Here is a 26,554-nt window from a genome sequence, read left to right as displayed (position 1 = left end):
GGATGGCGATGACCCATTTTCTTTCAACTTGGCATAATACAAGTGAATATTGTTCTGCAATATTTCATAGTGCCTTAGGCAGAAGAAAATATTTTCCTGAGTATTTTCAAAACGAAGTGTTGCATATCTACATTCTTTTTCTTCACTTTCTTTTATATACAGGATGAGTCTTGTGCATGTAATTCAAGAGAATCTGTATATCTATGCAATATTCGCAGTGTTACTCAAAAAAATTGTAGCACGAACTATTGCCACGTTATGCAATAATTCTCGGAATTATTGTCATCTACATTAGGAGTTTAGTAGTTTCATATCTTGGTTATTATCTAAGGGAATGCAACCGAATTCAGCAATCTTATTCTCGAAAATTCCAGCATTTCAATGTCAGCTAGTGTGAATTCGAAAATTTGTTCTGGTTGCATAAAAATCTTAGAAGGTTGAATACTCATGAGATTTATAACAGAGCTAAAATTAAAAATATAACTGAAGTAAACCAAGTCCACCTGTTCTGTAAATTCTTTCTTGAATGAGTGTGGGATATCGTGGAAAGAAAAACCAGTCGTAAAGCGTTTTTCATCATAACATCAAGCTCAATTAGGCTGGTAAACTGTATAATGAACCTTCAATCAGGATGGGAAACGGAAAACTGTATAATGAACCTTCTGAGGTTGCTTTATGTTGGCTGATTTCAGTACTCATACTGACGGAAGTGTATGCACAACTTCTACCCTAATGTTCAATACTTCCCCTTTTTCCACTAGAGAATTATCAGATCTTTGAATAATAAAAGAGGGTGAGACATAATTGATATATCAGTTAATGCATTGGGAAGTATTATAGATATTATTGCTCCTCACTCATTTAATCAAATCACATGGTTCTGTTAATGATGATAAATTTTCTACATTACTCAAAACAGCTTCGGTAATTTCTATTCACAAAAAATATCATTATCACAATAGCTACTTGAAACCCAAATTCGATCTTGAGTTTTTTGTATTGAAAGTATCGAAAAATTTGAGTATGGTCGAAAGATTTAATTTTGCCCCTCAATATTGGTACTGACAGCAGACATAGGTTAAGGGAAGGCAGGAACACCTGTTCAAGAAATATCCCACGGAAACCTACATTATATAGCTTACTGTCAAGTGTCTATGAACTTACGTGGATAACATCGAAAACACGTGACAAATTGAAAAAGATTCTTGCGACGAAATGCCCCTCATCTATTTTTTCATGAACAAAGTTGGCAAATGACAAAGTAACCGATTGTACACTTTTAAATCACACATAGAACTATATAAAGTTCTGTGATCTCCAAGGGTGCAATTGCCGCATTTGATTGAATAATCAGAATAGCTTATATTAGGTAATGCAAAGGTGAAACATTTTCAGTTCGTTTTCTCAAATGGAACAACATTTTAACTTTTTTATCAAGTCAAAAATTTTTTCTTAAATATTCGAATGAAATCGATAAATAATTGGAAAATGAGCTCAATAAAATAAAAAAAATTCACTAGCGTTCAATTTTCAACGCTTCTCCATAAATGCGGCAATGATATGATATGATGAAATGGGATCGTTTTCTTATATTTTGCATTCCATTCTGAGGAATCAACATTGCGATTATGGAATTGAAAAGAAAATAATCCAGAACCCCAAGTGGCCATAAAATTCGGCAACGTAAAGGGAACGCCGACAAGTCTGATGAGTGCTTTTGTTTTTTTAGCGTCAATAAATCGTAAACAGCACTATGAGAGGATCACGCCACATCTGGATATTTATGATATAATGTATTATGCGGACTTTTTATGGTTTTTCATGTTATTTAAATTGGTCGGTAATCCTTCCCATTGTTGCTGACTGAATTAAATCACATTTGGTACTTCTACACATGTGATTTTTGTTGATCAAGCTTGAAATGCCGCCCTTGAATTTTGCCGCCCTAGGCGAACGCCTATCCTGCCTACACCCTAGCGACGGCCCTGTACAGATTTGTTATTTATCCTGAAAATCTGCAATTTCGTCTTCAATCTATCAGATCTAATGGAAATGTATTCCCTTAATATTCCTGAAGATATAAATATTAATATGGTTGGAGCTATCTTAGGAAAGGTACACTATAAATGGAAAGGAGAACAATAAATTTTCCCATTCATTAGAAAAACGTATTGACCATAAGAAATAATTAATTCTTTTCTGATATTTAATGGATTCGGTCCTTACTTGGAGAAAATTCATTATGAATAAAATGAAACAAAGTAATTTCCACTAAACTATTCAATTGTTAACCACAATTGTTTCGCCACACTGTGGCTTCATCAGGTTTTATTTTTGACTGATCAGTCAAAAATTCAGCCTGGCTAAACAATTGTTTCCAACAATTTAATAGTTCAGTAGAAATTACTTCGTTTTATATTAGTTATAATATTTTTTTTTTTTTACTTTGTTTTATGTTATTCTTTTCTATTGGTATAGTTGTATTATTTAATGTTTCTATTATTAGCATAAAGTAGTGTCATTTGGCGTTGACGAAGTTGATAAAAAAAAACCATTTATTCTGTTGAATTCCAAAATATATTAGAGGATATTTTAATAACAGAATGTACAATGAATACCACTGAGAATTCGCCACAAATTTTTTTGGGCATTGTTCAGTTTTCTATTCATGAAATTCAAATATTTTCCTTCAAAAGTGAAAAAGAATTTTTCGCAAGTTCAAAGTAATTTCTCAGTGAATTATGTACCTATATGTATAAAACATAATTTCCATGATGAAAATTTTATGAAGTTAAAATTACGACACGAGCTCCCTCTAGGAAAATTAAACAACGTGCCCGCTAGAAGGTTAATTATCATTCTCTTCATTGGAAATTGGTTTATTTAAATTTTCAACAGTCAAACAGAGCCAAAGAATTAGTTTTTTCTTTAAATTTCATCCATCCAAATTTATTCCAACAGTTGACCCAGTTTTTGAACGCTCGTTCTCCGAAGCCAAAAAATTCAGTACGAATTCGTCCTCAAATTCTATCCGTCCGGCCTGACAGCCGCATACACGTTAACTTGCAAAGGACCTAGAACCTTGAAATGTGCTGGGTAGATTAGGAACTTGAATGCCTCAGTTGAAAGGGAACACTACCACGTGGCTGCTCAGTTCAAAACAAAATAAGAGATATTTCTTCTTACAATTCATCGATTTTCATGAGGTTTTCACATAATTTCCTCGAATAATAATTTACATTGTAGAAAGTAAATATTTTTGATTTGCGAATGAAAAAAATATTTGGTAACCTTTCATTGTTGCGCAAATATGATTCGATGATATGTATAATGTACAAAGCACTGATATATTTTTCGAAATACTCGTCAAAAAACCTAACAAAAATTATCACAAAAGAGGTAAATTATGATTTTGTGAAAAAAAATAATCGACTGTCATACAGTGCTGCCCTCTGCTTCGAAAAGAAAAAGAAGATAAGGTGAATGTAACTACAACTTCGTACACCTTACAAAGTTGAATCATCGCAGGAGCGCTAGAGATAAATGAATGGCTACCAAAGTTTAATTGATACGCCGAAAGCCACGTTGTGGTAATCCCTCTGAAGTTCGTCTATGAAACTAGGGCTTCCGTAAATAAAATATCACTATGAAATTTATTCCAGATCAAAATTCGGAATATCGTGCACATATTCTTATTGAACGCGTAACTAAAAGCACAGGGAATCAAAAAAGAATATCGAAAAAAATTTCACAGTATCTCCTCCGCCCAGAAATCGAAAGACTTGACATTTCAGCTGACAATATGAAATACCAATCTCAAGCTATAAGCTGATCACATCATCAGAACTATTGAAAATCCAAGATGAATATTGGAAAAGCAATACCCAATATTTTCGTGATTCCAATTCCAAGAATCAAGAAGAATGTCGGAAAAAATGAGGATAGCACTGACGTAAAGTCAAGAACTTTTGAGCGATCAATGTTATGTTTTTGGAAAGAAAACCTCGTTTTTAAAGAACGATTTATTTAAACAAGAATCTAGATGAAACGTTTGACTAATAGAATAGTCTCCAAACGATACTAATCGAATTGACTTATCTATTTGGACTGATACAAACAACAATTTATACGATATTCTTAAGATTAGGTATCTTATATCTCATAATATGACATGATCATAGACAGCAACCTGCAAAATAGTAATTACAGATCAAATTTGATTCGATTAATTATTCGTACATGAATGACGTATTTCTGCATGTCGTTGCCATAGTTATCTCATCATTGGTGTTAATTGGACGTTCGGTGCATAGAGTCATAACAGAATTAAATTTACTCTTCAATATTCGCGTGTTGGGACTCAAAATGCGTTGTAAGCGCAATGTGGTAGCAAAAACTAATTTTCGATCTTTGTTACAGATATCTGGCGATAGTTCATCCTCTTCAACCAAGAATGTCTGAAGTTTCATCTATTGTTGCCATCGTTATTTTCTGGACGGCAAGTTTCATATTTGCTCTTCCTTGTTTGATATATTCTACAACCATCACTCATAGGTAAGGGATACAACAATACTTGAACTATTTTGTTTCTCAAATAGTGGAGACACAAAATTGTTATTTTGAAAAATAAAGAAAAATGAGATGAATTTTATATTTGAGATGAGATGAATCAATCCCTTTTAGAATTCAAGGAAGTTTCCATCAAATTGGTAATATTCTTCATTAGAACCCTGCGACCATCCCCACTTCACCATTGAAAAAGAACACTCGTTTATTCGATACAGATGCTTCGATTGTTGCACTGTTCCAGTCTAGCTCTCACTACACTATACCTAACTCGAAACAAATAAAACTAGTTTGCTAATGAATAATGGAGAAAATGTTGAAGAAACAACTTTCTATGTCGACTGCAAGTGTTTTATATAATTGGCTACATAGTCTAAAATTCAAGATAAATACAGAACTGAGCAAAAGAAATTAACAAAAACATTGTAACGCAAGAGTAAAAAATATAAACATTAAGAAAGAACAAGATACAAATTACGTGAACTTTTCATTATTCGTTTGTTGTTTCTTTTTTACTTTTTTCTTTCCCTTTTTCACAACTTCACATGAATGGATCCCCTATTCCTGATTCATTTTTTATCATTTTATGTCCCTTTTTATATTCATTGCTCTGTTTGTTTTCTTTTTCATTAAGTAGTAGGTAAGCTCCCCTTTTTGAGACTTTATATATTTTTCATCAATTTTTTCTTTTAATGGGACAATTTCATTTAGAGAATTTTCATTTCTGATGATGAGAAGTTATTTGTATCTTTTTCTTTCTTAATGTTTATATTTTTGTTTCTCCTCCACTACAGTGCCTTTTATAGTTTTCTGGCTTAGTGGCGTCTTTTTCTTGATTATAGTGTCTGGAGATGACCTCTTGAGAGATCGGAACATATGTAGCCTTTTTAATGAAGCATTTGGAGTTGACATAGAGAGTTTTCCTTCTCCTTCAGAAAAATAAGGTACAAATTGAAATATCTATATGAATTCAATACAATACCATTGACAAGTATTTGCTTTACCTCTTATTACATCCGATCGCTCAGTAGAATTGTAGAGAAAAGGAGGACCGTATTTGCGTGCGTATGAAGCTGGAGTGACAGCGAAATGTTCCATAAAATTATTGTGAAATTTCGGTCATAATGCGTAAGTGAACATACAAAAGCCATGACCCATGAATAATGCGGGTGTTTCAAAAGCGTAAAAAAGAAATAATGCGGAAAGTCAATGCAACATTTAGAAAAAAGTCAAGCACAATTTCAGCGAAGTTCGAAACAATCATCAAAAATGAATTCATAATGTTTCATCACGTTATTAAGTTAGCCTCCAATGTTAACTTGTTAACGCGCGTTTATTTTATGATATTTAGCGATCGCTCGAACTTCATGATTATTTTTTACACAAACAACTCTTTTCACCAGCTAAATAGGCCAACCCTCAGTTTCTTCATAGTCAGAGACAAACTGGGCAATGATAACATTCGATTCAACAAAATTAGGTAAAATTCGAGAGATGTATTTCTTGAGTGGTTATTTTCTGAACAGATAGCTCTATCATTTCATCACAATTTCTGTAATTTTTACATTTTGAGCAGGAACTTACCTTAAACCATAAGGATTGACTCACTGATGAACTAATTCAATTCCAATTCTGTCAATCGCTATCTTGATCAGTGGCATGACCATACAGTCCTGTGTAACTCTGTTTTATGGAGCCCCAACTTTTGAACCAATAAATTACTTGGTATCCTACAATTTTACCGCTTAATCCTTCTTCACGAAAAATCTCATTGAATCTTTTATAGCCTTTATCCAACTCTATAAATCCGGCTCCCCCATAACTAAGCGAGGAAATGATGTCTAGGCCTAGGAAATCTCCTTTCCCTCGAGATAAACGCATAAACTGTTTCTTTCCTTGAAGTTAATTAAAGCAATTACTTAATGACCGGAACAGCAGTTGCCTCCTGTCGAGAATGTCGATAGAGGGAGGTGTAACTTGAGTGGAATCCACTCCAGTTGGTTATTCAAAACAAATAATCGCTTTATCTATACAAAAGATAATGTACAAACACATATTTCTTGTTTTATGAACCCTTTATTAGAGTAGCCCTGTTCTGTGTCTTTTTCAATTGGATGCATATTTTCATGTCTATTTCTGGATTGATTTTCGACAAATGTCTGGCACTTCATCACTATGCTTATTTGGTTGTAGTTTCAGAGCTATTACAGATCTGCAAATATTGAAGTTACTGTACTGATACAATAATACAAGTACCTTAACATTGAGTGAATTCACTAAAAATGAGTAAATCATAGAAGTGAATTCAGGAGTTTTTGAGCGTTCATTCATTTTTACGCCAATGGCGCCCACAGTTGTTGTTGTTGTTGATTTCTCAAAGGCCTTTGACACTGTTGACCACAATATACTCACAAAAAAGCTGGAGTTGAATGGAATTAGAGGATTACCGCTTAAACTACTTGAAAGTTACCTGAAGAATCGTAGACAAGTTGTGAATTCATATGAAAATGGGGAAAGGATTTTATCTTCTGAAAAAGAAATTATTAGAGGAGTCCCACAGGGCACTCTTCTGGGTCCTATTTTTTTTATTGTATACATAGATGACCTGCCGGATGATATCCAGAATGAAATACCAACCATGATAAAGAAATATGACAAAATGTCAGAGGAAGAAGTTTCGCATTCCGTTTAAGAAATGAGAAATGCATGTCCGATGGTTCAGGACCAATCTGAAGTTAGTATTAACACCTACTTGTATGCAGATGATACCAATATCCTCATAACTTCCAAAAATGTTACCTATAATCTGAAAGAAACAATGTCAGAAGTAGCAGTCTGGTGTGATAAGAGCGATCTCATATTGAATACAAAAAAAATCAACGTTAAATATTTCTCCAGTACAAGATCGAACACAATTTTTCCAAGGAATATCAACATCAATGACACGGAAGTTGCAATAAGCTCAAATTTGAAGGATTTAGGAATCACAATTGATAGAAATCTCAACTGGAGATCTCATTGTGGACAACTAATTTCCAGATTGAACTCTGTATGTTATACATTGAGGGCTGTTAGGAACCGGGTCAGCAATAGTATTATCAAGATCAACTTTCAGTCATTACTAACATATGGAATAATTTTTTGGGGCTCCAGTTCACAAGCTGAACAAGTTTTCATAACACAGAAGCTAGCAATCAGGACCATGTTCAATATGAAATTTCGAACATCTTGCAGAGGAACTTTTACAAGAAACAATATTCTCACTGTACCTGAACTATATATTTACAGAAGCCTACTTTTCTTTCGAAAAAATATCAACTATTTTCAAAGATTTGAAAATCAGAATAACACAAGAAGAATGAATGAGTACTTTTTCCCATGTCATAAATTAACGTTAACTGAAAGGAGCACGACTTACATGTCCATTACATTATACAACTTTTTACCTAATGCCCGCCACTCACGAAGCGTTTTTTCGAACGTTTGGTAGCAGGCGTTCAAGAGATTCCAGTCGGGCAGTTAAGTTCATTCTCTGATTTACAGTCGTGCGGACGTGTCCCGAGCTGCCCGACTGTAAAATTATCGAAACGCTCGAACCTGGGCGCATCGTGAGTGGCCGCCTTAAGAGTATCAGGAATTTGACAGAATATAACACGTTTCGTAAAAGAATTTATGCCCTTATTACTGATTCAGAACCTTATGACTTATTAGAATTCAAGGAAGCATGCCAAAGATCTCATTAACTTTCAAATCTGTTTGACTTATTTTCATTTTGTTGTCATGTAGATGATAATTCTGAAAATAAATATTTTTGTTATTGTTGTTGTTGACCAAAATATAGATACAAAGGAGTTATTATGTTTTATTGATCGTATTATCTCATAGCCAGTTCTTTGGTTTCCATGGGTGCAATTGGCGCTTGAATGATCGGAAGCTCAAAAGTTCCGGAATTCACGTCGGTCAGTATATTTGTATTATGATAACGCGGTCATCACGAAATTTCAGTAGAAGCTTTAAATTGGTATTTTATATTCACTCGTAAAGTCTCACTAGAATCGGTTTTTATAAGAAATTTAATTATAATTTATTGAATTTTAGGGGTGTCTGGCAAGGGTAGAAACTATCAAGTATCCGGCAATAGTTGAACTTATCCATAAGAAAATATAGAAAAATTGAACTTTATACTTTGAATCAAATCCACAAAATGATTTTAATAATTGCCTTTTAACATATGATATAAGTATAAATTTTCATTATTAAAAATGCGAGAGGCCAACTGACCATGATCAAAAGTCATTTTGTGCATTATTTACTTTGTGTTTTATTGATACCTTATCTGCTAATATGACATAATTATTACTATTAAATCTCATATACAGGCTTTACTAGAAAAAAAAACATTCATTAAGACGAGAAATCCATTTCTCAATATCATCGATATACTTACCTTTCTAAATAAATTTAAGTATATTTCACATAAAATGCGAGGAAATGGAAAGATGGTGGAGGAGTTTCCCTACTCGTCAAAGTCTCGACACGCCACTGAAAAATCAGTCAGGAATCGTAATGTATCACGAAAATGATACATTCAGTTCTTTACGATTGCTAAGAGAAATACAGACGTTTATATCAGGTTGTCAATAATTATATTTGTCCCATAAAACTTATTGGCAGCGCAGAAAATTGATAGCGCACACTAGATGTAATTTCGCTTTGAAACATTCAACTGAAAGCTCAATAAAGCCTGAAGCTATGCTTACAGGCATCTCCTGTACATTTCCTAACAGTTGTGAAGCGTCTTTGAAAGAAATTTATTTTCTTGCTCTTCCCTATTTCGTCTGCGAGTTTTCCTGGAAAACACCTTTATTATCACGTAATCCACGAGTTCGAACAATTGTATTAAATCAACTGAATGATTCATGATTACAAAATTACTTGACTTGTTATTATAATTATAAAGCGCTAAGAATAATTATAAAATCTAATTCTTAATTTTACAAAGAGTTTCTCACGATTATTTATGTGCTTAAATATCTTGGATCAGAGCCGTCACCATGACCGGCAAACCGGACATTTTGCCGGGGCGCAAAGTCAGTTGATAAAACAAGACATACTTTTTATTTTTGGTTGAATCGATCAACTGTAATTCTATTAAATTGGGATAATGAAACACCGGATTTCTTAACTAATATATTGAATTTGGCTGTACAAGTTATGTGTTTACAAGGTAACAACTACGAGCGTACTGACTATGGTACCCCAATTTCCTGGGGATGTTAAGCGTCGCTTTGGATTTTGCATACCAAAGCGCAATCCAAGTCCCTGATTGGTCCACGTCTTCATTCCTTGCCCTTAGATGTGACTTCAGGATGACCATATGTAGCGACAATGTGGCGCCAAGGATGTTCCTGTTCTATTTTTAGCCCTCGCTGTACCTGCTATGGTTGGTTTTTCGACCTAAATGCGTATCTCTGAATATTCAACTGCCCGTAAAGTTTGCGTGAAATTCACTTGCGCAACACTTTTTGATACAAAAATATTTTCAAGAGCAATTTTTTTTTTTAATCAAATATGTGCTCCCAACTATAGTTATGAAAATACAAATCAGTACCAAAATGCACCTTTATAACTACGTCGTCTTTTTACTGTGGGCGTCGTACTTTTAAGCAATTCAGAAGGTTTTTCGATGAAATTTACAAAACGTCCTTTAATTAATTTGATGAGGTGATTCTAAGTAAAAAAAGTAGATTCCAAATGAAATGGAAAAGATGCCTGACAGGAATAGCCGAAACTCCTTCAAGGATAAATCAGATAAAAGGCAAAGCAGGGCGGCAAAATTCTATTTTGCCGGGAAGCTAAAATATCTGGCGGTGGCTCTGTCCAGGATCTATTGAGAAATAAGTATAATTTATAGTATTTTTTGATAATGCATTCTTCTCTTTATGAATTACAAGAACAATATTGTTCAACTTTTTCGGCTGAATCAATTAGTGTTTCTCCTCGAAATAAACTGCAGATGATAAATTTCATGAGGAATACATTCAACCTGCTACAGTTTATGATTTTTGACTAAATTTAATTAAAAAGGCAACCAACAAGAAATAATATTTCACCTAATAATGACAACAATTGCACAATGCACAGTCGACACATCTTCTCGACATTTCGCTCCGACTTCAATAGATGAATATTTGAAACTGTGTTCAAGCAACCAAGCAAATTTCCTCCGAGTTCATTTGTATTTTCAAAACTATATTTATGAAATATATCTATATTCGAATTTTGTAGAAATTAGTAAAAAACATAGAAATAATCAGATTGTTCTAAAAAACTAAGTTTTTCTGTGCTCATCAACAGTTGAAACTATAGAAATATTGGGACTCTTAGGTAAAAAAGGTTTTTGACCATTTTCTGTTAATTATTTTAATACAAACCATACGATGTTATATATTTTGGAAATCAGGAAAAATTAAGCTTTCAAAAAATGGCGCATAAATCGTGTGTTCCCATTTGAAAAAACATAACTTTGGATCATAGCTTCGTAATTAAAAACCCTTTCGAAAAAACGAGCACGCCACTGGATTCTTCGTAAAAAAGTGCCTCTATAATGTTTTAATTTCAGAGCTCTATCATCAGTATTAGCAGAGATATAAATGTTTTTCGATATCGCCATTTTTCCAATTTTCTCTTATAACTCGAAAACAAAAGAAGGTGGCCAAAAATGAATACTACCCTTGTTAGTTTTTCAGAAAAAGAGACCGAGAATGGGGTACCAGATTTTGTCTATTTCCTCTTGTTTAAAAATTGTAGTGCTAAAACATCGAAATTTGCCCACCCTGTACATGTAACCAATTCTGAATAACAATTTCGTATTTTTGAATTCCGACCTAGCAAATCCCAATTCCAATTTATATTTCTGAAATATAAATTCACTATTCTGAGTAACAACCTCCAATCTCAATTATATTTCGACCTTCTGAAATTCAATTTGCTTTTCTCAATTACATTTTACGCTTTCTGAATTACCATTGAAAAAGTATAATGCTGTTGGAATGTTCCAATGTTCGAAAGGAAAAATAGGTTCTATTTCTATTATGGAAATATTGATTTCCTTCTTCAAAGGCTTCTCTACGAATGCTTGAAATATAGATGTAAGAAGATGAATATAAAAATTTAATTAAAAAAACCCACTGATATCAATTGTGATCCTAGCTATTCAGCTAGTCCAATTTCGATGAAATACATACGGCATAACATTTCTAATGAAAAAAAATGTGTATCTCACTGAATAGGTAATTCATTTCTGTTATCGTTTTTTTTTTAATTTGTAATTTTTATCATCGCTATGGAAAAACCGTCATAAATATACCGGATGATTTTATTTAGTTGAATCAATCGAAAATTTCGAAAAGAAATTATCTCACGGAAAAATGTCGAATAAAATGTTGATGGTTTAGAGGAGCAAGACCACTTATGTCAGAACCTCTTTCATTCAATATCCCCATGTGGGGGAACGTGAACTCTGAAATTTCAAGTAGGAACCCCTGTATTCTATTGAAAATTCGTATTCTACTCCAGAAAATACAAAAGTTTTGTTTTTTATAATAGTTCGAATTTTCCATCTGAACGTCCTTAACTTACGCATTCGATTATTTATTCAAATGAAATTCGGACGTTTTCTGCTGAACTGTTTGTTTTCAGTACATGTACCGTCTTGGTCAAAATACTTCCCATTAAATAATAAGAATGTATCAATTGAAAGAGTATTATATTTGAAATATCCGTCAAGGCGTCTAGCTGTATGCGCAGAACGTTTTCCATTGTTTCAACGAGTAGTCCAATCTACGCCAAAAATTTCATGTGAATGAATAATAGAACGTTCACATTAAGATTGTTTAGACGCAAAATTCAAACTCGATTACAGAGTTATCTGTGACGATTTGTGAAAAATGGTTCGTACGAAACTTCTGTATTTTTTGCCGTAGAAAACGAATCTGCAATAAAAAGCACTGCAATAAAAAGCAGATTTGACATTTCAAAATTGACTGTCCTCCCTCACCCAAGGGGAAATCAAAATGGAAGAGGTTCTAGCATAAGTGGACGACCAAATGCTCATTCTCGTAAGGCAATAAGCAGAGATACTTCGTGCTCGATCCCAGATACAAGAGAGATAGAAGTTCAGTATCGCCAATCACAATCGAGCTAGCTGATTGTGTGTGCGATCCATAGGCGTGGAGAATCCTGATTTGATTGTTGAATGCTTTATAAGGAATCCTTATATCATAACTTCACCATAGCTAAATCATTAAACGGAGAAAATCAATAACCCTTTTGAAACACGAAGGAATTTTTATGAATAAATCACACTCTTATTAATGTTCTAAGCTTTCAATAGGCAGATATGAGGAAATTAACGTAGCTAGAAATTATCAGAAATGTGACATAGCGATACATTCTGATGGTCAGGATGCAATCAAAACACTGAGATCACATATCATCGATTCTAAGATGATATTGGAGTGCTGAAGAAAATTTAATAAATAGGCAAGAATAACAAGTATTCTCAGTTTGAATTCCCAGCCACTCGTGAATGAAGGGAATGGAGAGGCCAACATACTTGCCAGAAAAAGAGCACAAACTCCAAACTCCTTTCAATGGCCTGAATTCTTTCTGTGGTATAGTCAAATTTACACATATACATACATAGAAAGAATTTCAGAAAAAGGAAAAAAGCGAAAGAGAAAGACTCTGGCGGATTCTTTCTGGGTTGGATCATTCGACATTGCGAGATCCAAGAAGTATCTGGATCATAGCAAAATATATGTACTACATATCTTCACTGGATTGCTCACAGGACATTGTCGCCTTAGGAAACACCTCATTAGGATAGGTCTAGCAGAAAATGATGAGCGCAGATTATGTGAAGAGAACTCCGCAGCACCTGGTGCCGGAATACATCGAAATCACTAGCCAACGCAAAATTTGCGTTGGACAAGAAACTTGTAGAATTAAGGAAGTAGCCACCTTGAAGGCATCCCTTGTATTGGAGTTCATTAGAACTCGGGCACTGGAAGGTGAGCTATAGTTCACGCTATGTTGAGAATAGCTTTGATTGGGGTATAATAGACCATTAGATAGAAGTGGAACGGAACCTCCTTAATTAAATCTTAAATCTTACATAAGTGGACTTCCCCGTCAAAACCATCAACCTTTCATTAGAAAAATTTTTCCGTAAGAGATTTTTGTTTAATTCTACTTAAAAAAAATCCGATATAAGATTTACGTTTGAGCAGTTATAAAAGATGGCCTGTGATAATAATAATTCATATTTTAATAATTTTCTGATCACTTTTTCATATTCAATTGAATTCCAAAGTGATAATATTCACCAATTTAATTTCCTTTTTATATTCACTGTCGACACCACTAAATTACACATAGCTATCAACTTAGAGTATATTCTTTCCGAACCGTCATGTCTATGAATTTTCATCAGAATGGAAAACCAGAAACCCCCATTATGATAACCACTAAATAAAAACTGCAAACAATGGGGAAGACTTGATATGGGAATTACCCCTCGGAATGAATTATGAACCGATTCAAGGGATCCTTCCCTGAAATTGATTCTGTTCGAAGCTTTTTCATCCTGAATGGGCGGTATCAGTATGCAAATACCTTCACCATTCATCTCATCCAAATTGCCCTGTTTTCTTGTTGAGCGTCAACAAAACATGCTAATTTATATGATCATTTCAGCTACAAAGGAAAGGAAACCATAGGATGCATTCTTATATGGCCAGATGGCAAGAAGGTCGGCTCTAAGTTCGATTTCGCGTGAGTATTCTACCACTTTTCCTTTTTTGCTCGTATGTTGGAGATATGCTGGTCTCGAAATAAACTTGAACTTGCTGGAAAATAAATTTAGGTATTCAATACGATAAGTAAATGAATAATTCAAAATCGATGTCGAATGTAAGAAGATATTGCAGTTATTGAATATCAATGAAAAATTGTGTGCAGAGTCGCTGCATGTTAACAGAATCTCCGATTATAAAGTGATGATAGGAGAAAAGCTCATACAAAGTCATTTTGATAACATCAAAACATTATGTAGAGAATTGGAATTAATCAAGGGTTGGTGAAATATTTTCTGTATTTACCTGTTTCAATTTGATTACTTGTTCGTTTGCATTAAAAAAATAGTTTTAGCAGTTATTCATCAACTTCGTTTACTTGATATCTCCATTATATTGATAACTTTATAAGAATTTTTCAAATATCAAACAATTTTGTTGGCTCTTCCGCTTAATAAGATCCAAGTCAAGCCTTTCTTTGTTTGGATATAATATATACTAACTGACAAAAAAAACTGCAACGTCCAGAAGGAGCTGTTTGAATTTTAATTTTTTTTGCTAATACATAGACAGTATAGCAAGGAGTAAATGATTGAAATTTGGAGGAAAAAAACGAAGGGTTTACAATTTTTTTCAATAAATTTGTTGATAATCTGTTTGTCCACCGCGATTATTTATACATTCCCCAACACGTCTCGGCATTGATGCAATAAGATAGTCTATTTCTTCTTGAGGGATAATATCCCAAGCTACCTGTACTTCATGTCTCAGAGCCGCCAAAGTCCGGGGGGACTGGGGTAAATTTCCAAACATGCTCTATGAGCGAAAAATCGAGGGATCTGGGCGGCCATGGCAAAAGATTCACATGGGTCTAATCGAAAAAGTTTAAACTTACTCTGGCAATATGAGGTCTGGCATTATCTTACTGAAATATTGGATTCGCGAGCCGGTTAAGGTAAGGGATCACATATGGCTCCACTATTTCTTGAAGGTAACGCAGCGCTGTCATATTACCTTGAATGAAGACCGAAGGTAACCTATTTGCATGTGCAATAGCACCTCATACCATAACGCCTACTGTCCGGTGAACATGACGCTCAACAACAAACTGAGGTTTACGTCTTTCTCCCCGACGTCGTCTAACCCTTCTGCGGCCATCAGGTGCACCCAAGGAGAATCGAGATTCATCCGGAAAGACAACCTGATGCCATTCCACATTTTAATGTTGACGTTCTCTGCACCAGTGTAATCGTTGCCGGCGATGCTCAATCGTCAGAGGTAACACAAGATGTGGTCAATAATGCTGCAGTCCAAAAGACCTTATCCGGCGGTAAACCGTTCGGACAGTTACAAGATGGCCTTGTTCTCCTTACCACTCATCAGCCAAAGATTGAGTTCTCGGAAATCGGTCTCTAATGGCCATAAGTCTTAGACGTCGATCTTGAACTTCATTTGTGACTTTTCAACGTCCGTTGCCTACTGTTCTTCGATTTTGGGCATTATCAAACCACGCTTGACAACATCTCATAACAATAGTTAGATTTTTGTTCGTACGGTTACTGATTTCTCGAAATGACAACCACGCCTCCCGTAGACCAATAATTCGACCTCTTTCAAATTCACTTAGTTGGCGATAAATTCCGCATACACGTGTTCTAGGCATTTTAACAGCAACCGAATCGATTGAACTAATGTTTTTAGTTCGGTTTTATTATAATTGTGAAATAAAAAAAAATAAACTGAACATCGACCTTGAATCTCCTCGAACAGCTGGTTTGTTGTAAAATTTAAAAAAATTGCAAAGAACGACTATAATAACATAGATAGTAATCTATGTTTCACCAAAAAAAAATTAAATTTAAATAGCTCTTTCTGAGTGTTGCATTTTCTCAGTCAGTTAGTATATTCTATTAATTTTGAACTTAAATAAATCTCGCAACCAAATTCAACTTGCAATAACAGGAAAACATTTTGTTGAACACCCTCTATCTCGCTTATGCCTCGAAAACTAGTTATATGTCACAAGGCAAAAATTATTCTCCCGGTTTCATCTACACGACTCTATATGTTTGTCCAGTTCATGATTAAACATCCTGTATAACCCTTTATACATTTATGTGATCGCCAAGAGTGCAATAGGCGAGTGAATAAACGAGCGCACAAAACCTTCTGACTTCGCGTCGATGCTTTCCTTATTTTTCTTTCAATTTCGCGTATATTTTCTCATCTCCTAATGATATTTCATTAGCCATGAACCAAAAACGATTCCAAAACTACATCATTATATCAAACGCTAATTAGAAATTCCACAACAATTAAACGATTGAATCGATACGGAAACAATCAAGAATTAGAATCGGTCCAGGTGTTGTCTCAATTATTCTCAGGGTCTAATTAATTCCTGAACGTGAATCCCCCCTAATTATTTCCTAACAAAGAGTCCCTCTGAAAGTAGTTTGGATGACTTTGGGATTCTGATAAATTCCAAGAGTAGCGGTGGCAATCTTAAGAAAGTTAATTAGGTCGCCTTGTAGCTCCCGAAAAATAGGAAGGACACATCGGCACCCCATATTTCAGATGGAAAACACGAGGTGGGGGGTGGGTATAAATTCAAATCAGCATTTTCCAATTTTCTTTGTGGATGACAGCTGAATCAATCATTCCGTTTGATTTGGGAGATTTTCATTCACGTTTCATCGATGAGAAAACATCCGAATTCCAGTGTGAAATCGATTATGCTAAGTGACTCGTGGATATACAGGATGTTTCGTGGAAAGGGATGATGATCTGTGATGAATACTCATTACTACAATAATTTCAGATTTTTTCTTGGAAAGTTTCATCCCTTATATCTAATAAAACTAAACCTTATCTATTTTTCTTTTCACATTCAACTATTACACTAGTTATCCCAAAAAGAAGTTTCTATGTAAAAAAAAACGATAAAAAATAAGCCGTATATCGAAAATATGTTCATTAAATGATGGAGGTACATTATTTCAGAACATTTTTCTAATATCTACGTGGCGCGTTAATGAGACTCATTCCTCGAACAGTAAAATTCGTGATGGCGGCTTGTCAAGTATTTTCCATGATTGCTCTCATTTCATGGAGAAGTTTATTCACGTAAACTTCAGATTTGAGGAAACCCCAGATGTAAAACTTCTTTGGCAATTTGAATGATTTGAAGTTCGTAGGGGTCAAATCAGAACTGCAGGGGGCTGATGAATTTCACCTCTCCTGGAGATTAATTTCCCTGAAAAAATTTGACAACTCTTAGCAGAGAAACATTAGATATGTGTGAAGTTTCTCGATATTGCTATATGATCTCTGCTGATTGGAAGTACTTGCTTCCGATTGGAGAGGTCGGGATCATCACGAACAGACAGATTAACCCGTTCTCAATAACCATGGGCGCCCAGGTTTCAGTTTATTTAGTATTGGTCCGATTTCCTCGAACTTTGTCACTCTTTTTCGAACAATAGGAATGCTTGGCTCATCATTTAAGTGACGATAGCCTCGCATATTGGCGAAATTTATTCATTCTGTAATCGCAGAATTACCATTCATTTAAAATTCGCCTACGGACAACTTGCAATCCACTTCCGAAAAACGCTACATAGAGCAAAATCGTAACTGAATAGGGTCGACTTGAACGTGGTCCGACATTATTCATTTTTAATTTTCTGAATATTTTTTCCGGTGTATTCAATCTTCAGAATAAAAACTTCATTTCAATTTCAGGCTCATAGCTAATTAATATTCAAACTTTTAAAATCACTGTTGCATCGTACAACATAAACAATAGTACAGTTCCGAGTTAACAGTTGTGCGGTAGGGGAGCAGCTCTTAGTAGATAATTCCCTGGCAACCCCACAAAATAAACAGCAAAATCTTCTTGGCGTCAAGGCTAGCTTGGCCACCGTTGCCGCTGGCTCATCGCATTTCGACCGTTTTTGCTTGACGTTGTCGTAAATGATTCACTTTTCATCACCAGTCACCAACCACAATGGGTCGATTTTGTTGCGATTCGCAGATGGAAATTCGGTCCATGAGATTTTTTAGCTTTTTCCTGTGTGATACCCATAAATCGAGCTTCTTCTCGAGACCAGCCTTATGCAAATGGTTCGAACGTTTTTTTGTGTAATCCTTAGCTCTTGGGCAATCGAAACTGTACTGACGATCGAAATCGACAATGTCCATGATTTTATCGACATTTTTTACAATTGGCCTTATAGTGCATCTTGGACATCCAAATTATTTGAACGGAATCGACAAAACCAAAATTGCGCTGGATAGGCTCTTATAGTATCAGGACTATTTGCATTTTCGCCCTTATCGGAGAAAAACTGTGAAATATAGCGTATTTTCCCTTTGCTAGTGTTAATCTCAAACTGAACTGACTCAACAAATCACAAATTGTCAGACAAGTTTTTGTAGTACGGAATCTCATCGTTCTAACACGATCTGGTGGAATCCGATCGTACTTACACAACGCGAGATACAGATAACTAAAGCCATCTATTGGAAAAATGATGGATTTCTTTTTACTACACCTAATATAGTAATGAGACCATCCCAACATAGGTATCTGTGATCTCTTTCATTCAGGTCAAAAACCAGACGTGATATGAAACATTTCATTCAACCCCCTTTGATTCTACCGCTAATTGCAGCTTTCACTCTATATATCTCATCTAGACGCAAAAAGAAAATTCAACCACGTATTCAGGGTATAATGAATGAATACAGTTATACAGACAAGACCGCTGCTATCCACGATTTGAATCACGTAAATGGTCTTTTCATTTCAAGTAAACATGGAAGTGTAAAATTCAGTGCATTTAGTGTGTAAGCATTGTCCTGGTTCAAATCATTAATTACCGATATTGTTTTCGTGTGAATATAAATGAAATGTTTTAAAATTCTAGCGAGTTATCCGGAATACGATTATTCCAACAAGAGAAAAAAAATTAATAATATTAATCGAAAGAGAAAATAATATTATCGAAAATCGCAAGGTCGAAATATACAGCTAATAAATTAATTGATTAAATTCACATTCAACCTCACCTATCCATAAGGAGAGGAAAGGTTTCATCACCTAACATTTCACCCAATAAGTCACGAGTCTTATGAGTGAATATAACAATAATAATAATAATATTCTTTCTTTAAGACAGAATACACTGTATAGAAAACTTCAAAGTAATATACAGGGTGTCTCATTCAAAAGTGTGCACCCTTAATGACTTAACAACGAATCAGAATTTGTGAAAACACTCAGACAGGATGATTTTTTATGACTGAGGGACATGATCTGGAATATAAAGCTTGTTTCTACTAGCAACCCCTAGAGAGGGTTGCAACCCCATCAGGAATTTGAACAGGGAAAGTGGGTAGTTTTTGTAACACAAATGTATGCATAGATTCAAATTTGTATGAACCCTTATCCTGCGACTGAAAGTACAAAAAACTCAGTTTTATTAACATCCAGAATTATTGTGTTTCTCCAATCACTGATACAGCGGACCACAAGTTCACACCTGGCTGTGCGTTCCAGACTGGATGCGGAAATTGTAAAAGATATCAGCAAACGAAACTATCTTGATATCGCCTTATATTGATGAATACATTATAACGTAAAGAGGAAGATCATTAACGAGCAGAATGAATAAAAGAGATCCCAAAACAGAACCCTGTGGCACCCCCAATTCAACTGGATATCTGGAAGATGCCTGTTGGCGTATACGAATATAGAAGTACCTTCTATTTGAAAAATCGTTGACCAACTCGTGAAAAACACCCCTAAATCCGACGCTGTATAATTTAGCCAGAATAAACTCGAAAGCCATTCTGGCTTTCCGTAATTAATGAAAGCTTATTCAGATAATCCAACATCCTATTGAATACCAATCTCTCTATTACTTTCGATAAAGTGCTCAAAAAAGATATGGGACGGTAATTTGAAATGTCGTCAACAGCATTCTTCTTGTGTACGGATATAACCTCAACGATTTTAAGACACCAGGAAATTTACCTGAAGAGATCGATAAGTTAATTTGGTGGGCTAGGTACTCGGAGATCTGAGATGAAAGAACTTTCAAAACTTCAATGGGAATCATACCCACAGCTATTTTCATTTTTGAAGTTATTTATAACGGCATAAACTTCATCGGCAACCTCCGGAAAAAAGAAGAAATTTCGAGTTAATAGTGGCTCAATTGTACAGAAGCTAGACAAACAATCTTGAAAATGCTGACTCAAATGTTGGTGAATATCCTAGTGGCTTCTGAAGAAGAGAAACTCAGACCAAATTCCAAGAAATGGCAATATAAATGTCTATGGTATTTTGAATAATCATTGACAATTGTCTCCTCAAAATCGCCTTAAAAAGTGATGCATGTATGAAGGCTTGGTTAATCGATCGTCTAGAGGTATGATTCGATTACCTAGCCTTTCGTCTTTTTCTCCGTGACTTTGTTGGATTTGTAATAATTAAACTCTTTTCAATTATTTACATCTATTTACAAAGCCACACTTATACAGTACAGACTCAGTATTGAGAAGATCCTAATTACGTCTCAATTACAAGTTTCTCACTACGGTACTGAATTTCGTCTTTAACTCGTTTGTTGATTACTCGAAACGTCTTCATTTATCACGTCTTCGTCGTACTTCAAGTTTGCGGTCGTCTCGTCTCTAACTCGTCTTAATTTAGTCCGCGAACCGTCTTTTCGTCTTACGTCTTAAGTTGACCGACCGAACTTGACTCGTCTTCGGCTTAAGTGGAAGTCTACCCGTCTTCGGCTCAATTTGAACTGTCTCTCCGCCGATTGGAACTACCCTGTCTCGAATATCGACCTCCCTTCTTTCGGCTTGACCACACCCTTAGGGAAAGTACTATCCCCTAGTCCAATAAGAATTTTGCCGTACAGCCCACAAAGATCTTCGCGGATTCCTGGAAATCGAATATACTCGAAGGACTAGTACCTGATACACAGATGTAACACATCTGGTACAACCATCTTGTTCTCGAACTTTTCCAACCCCAGTAAATCTCTTAAGTTTTACAACCGACATGACACATCTTCGACACCCCGAAGAATTACACATCCCTTTTACATTATATGTACAATAACAATTCGTTACCTGTAAATTCATTGAAACCGTTATGCCTTCGACACTTGAAAAACTAATAGGTCTCCAAGCATCCCGTTGAGCATCTCAATTATTTACAGGGAACAATAACTGGATCCTACATGTATACCGTTCACCCCAACGCTCCTCTAACTTTACAAAACATTTTCTGTGAAGGATTTTCATATTTGCTTTCGACATAGCCTTCAACCTCGCCAATCACTTCTTCATAAGAGCCAAATGTCTTTTCCTGGAACATTCTTTTGAAGCGAGTAATTACTGGGGTTCAGATCTGGAGAATACGCTGAGTGGTCAAGCGTTGAAAGCGCAAGTCGTTCAATTGGACCATAGTTTTAATCTATTTCTGGCATGGAGCCACTTCACACTCCCCCGCCAGTACCTACTACCTATCATAGGAGAAAGTGCGCAAGTACACATGGAGGGGGGAGAGCGCAAGCTAGCTGTAGAAGAGTATTTATTTTTATATTTTTCTTATTCTTCATATGTTTTTGTTGATTTTTCCCTATATTTTATACATTACATAAATCAGACTGTAGTGCATATATTATTTACTTTTTGCATTTGAAGCCATTGAGAAGTATCTGAAAAACCTATAACCTTGATTGGAGAGCCCCAGATTTGTCTTGCCCTCCTTCCTACAATTGTCCTGATACGCCACTGCTGTCAACCCATGATACACACTAACACCACCTCATTTAACATTCAAGGTCTGTATCACAACAACCAGTTCGATATTTCATATATATTCATCTATTTTATATCTGACAGGTGGAAAGTACGAAAACAGAAATGATGAAGTTTATTCCGATACTTGAGCATCAACGGGGGCAAATATACGATCATCAGTCATCAGGTGAACTTTATTACCTTCGAAAACTGCAAGTCTATACTTCTAATGAGAGCAGTCAAGTCAAGAGAGCAACGTAAATATGATTTACACTCAGAAAATCCTGGCAAAAATGTCGTTTCGCAGAATTTATCGACTTGGTTCGAGCTGCATCCGGTGTATTATCCTGGTTCGCACCGGAAGCACCTTTAGAAGAAATTCTAATCCAAGCTATACCTTACCACTGTCCACCTCGTCTCGAAGGAAGTTCGTTTCACGACTTTTCTGTCGCTTTCCGGCTGATCGTAGATTGTGAATATTGTTGGAAAGTTTCTCGACGAATTTCGGTTTCATTGAGGCCATATCATCCCTTCCAAAACTTGCGGTACACATAAAACTCTTAAGTTGACCTTCCGATTATATGCGGGGGTATTTTTGGCAAGTTCACTTATTCATAGTTCGGGACATAAGTAAACAGTCTTAAAACTTTTTATGAGATGGACTATAAAACCGAAATTGAAAGATTTAAACTTTTGATCGATATACAATTCTGAAACTTTTTATTTGGAGATCCAACAATTCGATGGGATAGCGTGAGTTGCAGCGATTTTTATCTGCTTTTTTTTTGGACGCTCGTTTCCCGAACCTAGGCCAAGGTCTTTGAACACTGATATTTCAAGGACAAAGATATTACCGAGTCATCAGTTTTCGGGTGAAGGAATAAAAACAGTCCCAACTTTATGTTAAATAAATTTTATGTTTTCATCACAAATGGCGCAGTCAGGGTTTTCTTTTTGGGGAACTGCCACTCCAACTTGAATGCCATCGGTAGATTTTGCCATCAAAAATCAGTTTATACCGGTAGATTCAGTTTGTTTCAATAATTTTGGTTCGAATCTGGTTTCAGTTTTAGTTTTAGGTGAAAATTCGACTTTTGTAAGTTTCAAAAGTAATTATAGATAGAATAGTTTCTATTATTCATCAATTTGAAATAAAAATAGAAGTAGCTTTTTACTAGGCCGTATTTGAAACACAACTAAAAACATTAAATGTGGTCCAACGAAAACTTAACACCTCGATTTTCCGGCTTTTAAATGAAAATGTGGAAAACAGTTGGGAGTTTTGCGATACCTCATTTCGAAGATTTTATCGATTAATATGTGATCCTGAAATTTCGCATCAAATTCCTATCGATGAAAAAATGACAGGTAAAATAGTGGACTAGTACAACTACTGAATACCGCCTGTGAAATGTGTCGGATACGAATAATATTTTCGAGATAAATTCCACATTGCCTCTTTAACTATTTTTATGTTATTTCATAATTGATGGATATTTGAAGCTATTATTTTAGGGTCAGATAGTACTCGACAATATCTTCAAAATCACAACACTCCTCATCCCTATTCAAAATCAAGGGATTGTTCTCACCCCCATTAGAGGGGTTGAAGTTACGGGGATGAAAAAAACGGAAAAGTTGTTCCCCCTCGAATCAGGAATAACGGGTCCGAGCAATTTTCCAAATATTCGAGTGTAATGTGTGAAAGAAGATCATAAATTTGGACAACTAAATTTCATCAGAACTCAAGATTTTCAAATAAGAACCTATATATATTTCAGTCGATTCTACGTACACAAATAGTGAGGGTTAATAAAACAAACCCAATACCTAAAATAAATACTCTATTTCTAACTGTGTGTAGTAGTCTGTAACTTCCGGAAAACACAGAAAATAACTAAAATTCAATGTTTCAATAACTGAGTTTTACATTTCATGAATTATAACTAATTTTTTCGTTGGGATTGTTATCGAAACATCGAATATTAGTTTCTTCCTGTGTTTTTCAGAAGTCACAGACTACCTTCTCCACACAGTTAGAAATTGCGGTTTTTCCTCATTTAAAGTTCTTCCTCGATAACTTTTAAAGTATTCATTTTAGGTATAAGGTTTGCTTAAGTAACACTCACTCTTTTCATACGTAGAATCGACTGAAATAATAAGAAATATAATTTTCATTTTGAAAATCTCGAGTTTTGATTAATTTGAGTTCAAAATCTTCTTATAGACACCCTGTACGTTTTTCATCAAAACCGCGAACATATTTATAATTCTACGCATTTTCTGTATTTTCAGAGTCAAAAATGATAAAGGTTTTCTGCGGAAATATTCAAAAAACTGTGAATCCCCGTCGCCACCATTTTTTTCATAAGATTCATGAACCGTTGACTTCATACCCAAGGTATGGCAACCCAAGGTATGGCATAAAGCTGAAATTGTCATCAAAAAAGCTATTTCATGATTCAATAATATAATGGGTGTGCCATTTGGAATAAGGAAGTAGTAGTCTGTTTCCGGTAGAACTGGAAGTTCTAGAGATCTGAAAATATTTTTTGGAGGAAGATCATTGTCTCAGACTCCAACATGCAAATTTTCAGCACAAAATTGTGATCAGTTTTCCATAAACTCCTAATAGGCCATCGCGGTGAATCACCCTGTATTTTTGATTTCTATTTTTCTGTCTAATAATACAATTATAAAGAAAACTAAATTATCCCAATCTATACAACGGCTTATAAATTGTATGAATATAAATTAAATATATTTTTTGACAGAAAAGAATATGTCATAAAGACATATCAGATAGTGAATAATGAGAGACTCTGCTCCATGAAATTCCCATTCTCGCGTTTTCAAAAAAATGTGAATCCTCGTCGCCACCATTGTTTTCATGAGAATCCCATTACTCATGAACTGTTGATTTTATACCCGAGGTATGTCATATATCTGAAACTATTATCAAAAAAGCTATCTAATGATGCAATAATATATCTACTGGGTGTGCCATTTGAAATGAGAAAGTAGTAGTCTGCTTCCGTTAATAACCGAAAGTTTTAGAGATCTGAAAATATTCAAGGGAAAAAGATCATTGTCTCAAAATCCAACATGCAAATTTTCAGCACAAAATTGTGATCAGTTTTCCATAAACTCTCCTAATAGGCCGACGCGGTGAAGCACACTGCATATTTTTGATATCTACTTTTTTGACTAGAATTTCTAAATTATTCAAAACGGCTAATAATTTGTGTAAATATAAATTAAATTTATTTTTAATCAAAAAAGTATATATCAAAAAGACATAACAGATGGTGAATAATGAGAAACTCTATGGTCCCATGAAATTCCCATTCTCGCGTTTGCATCTCATCGAAATTCCCACATCGGTTTCAAAAATCTGATGCTGCACCCGTTCCGTTCAATTCTGACCGGACACGTCCGTCGGTTATCAGACTAATTACATTTTGGTACGAATTGTAACATGCCGGCTCAGAAACGTGAAAATTGTGCACAATGTCATGTATAATTTATTTCCTTGAGGGAATAACGGCAGACAATAGCCATTATCCGAAAAGGTTAGGAATGTCCGCAAAATTATGCAAATACCGCATTAAAGCCTTCCTATAAATATTCATTATCAGGACCGTGTTATCAACCCCGCTAACAAGAATGTGTTTGGTGCTTAGCGATTGAATAACCCGTTAAGTACTTATGCAACCGAAAATAAGTTCAAGTACAAAGTGAGATAAAATGGGAAGGGTGGCTGAAGCAGCTACACTACACGATAATGGAAATTTTGCGGTCTCAAAAATGGGTCATGTAATGCATTCCCGTTTCGAGATTAAAATGAAGTTTGGTATCTACACATCTTGAAATCGTTATTGTATCGGGTGTCCCAATAAGTTGTGAGAGGATCTCGGAATCACTTAGAGCTAGAAAAAAATAAATGGCATTTGGTGGATACCGCAAAATGAAGTTTGGTATCTACACGTCTTGAAATCGGTATTGTATCGGGTGTCCCAATACGTTGTGAGAGGATCTCGGAATCCCTTTGAGCTAGAAAAAAACGAATGGCATTTGGTGGATACCGCAACCTTATTCAACTGTTTTCAAGCAAGAGATAATTCGAAAATTGCTGAAATGAAAACTTCTCATAACTTCTTTATTATTGTTACTCTTAACACCAAACAATTACAGTAGAAGAATGTTTTCAAAATATAAACTATAAAATTTCTATAATGAATCAAATAGCTCAATTTTTCCATCATCAAAAAAAGATATAGGTTAAATTATCTGAAGTTTCTTAT

General features: G+C 35.0%; 1 protein-coding gene across 3 annotated transcripts in view; it reads left to right on the top strand.

The window, feature by feature from the left end:
• Positions 1-26,554, top strand: part of LOC123670568 (tachykinin-like peptides receptor 86C) — a 132,134-nt gene that overhangs the window by 89,096 nt on the left and 16,484 nt on the right. For all 3 annotated transcript variants that reach the window (XM_045604064.1, XM_045604066.1, XM_045604065.1), the window contains exons 5-6: positions 4,420-4,554; positions 14,326-14,403. In XM_045604064.1, the coding sequence (XP_045460020.1) occupies positions 4,420-4,554; positions 14,326-14,403 (213 nt within the window). The remainder of the gene's footprint in view (positions 1-4,419; positions 4,555-14,325; positions 14,404-26,554) is intronic.

This window comes from Harmonia axyridis, chromosome 1 (assembly GCF_914767665.1).
Source record: "Harmonia axyridis chromosome 1, icHarAxyr1.1, whole genome shotgun sequence".
Lineage (NCBI taxonomy): Eukaryota > Metazoa > Arthropoda > Insecta > Coleoptera > Coccinellidae > Harmonia > Harmonia axyridis.
This window is presented reverse-complemented; position numbering and strand designations above follow the sequence as displayed.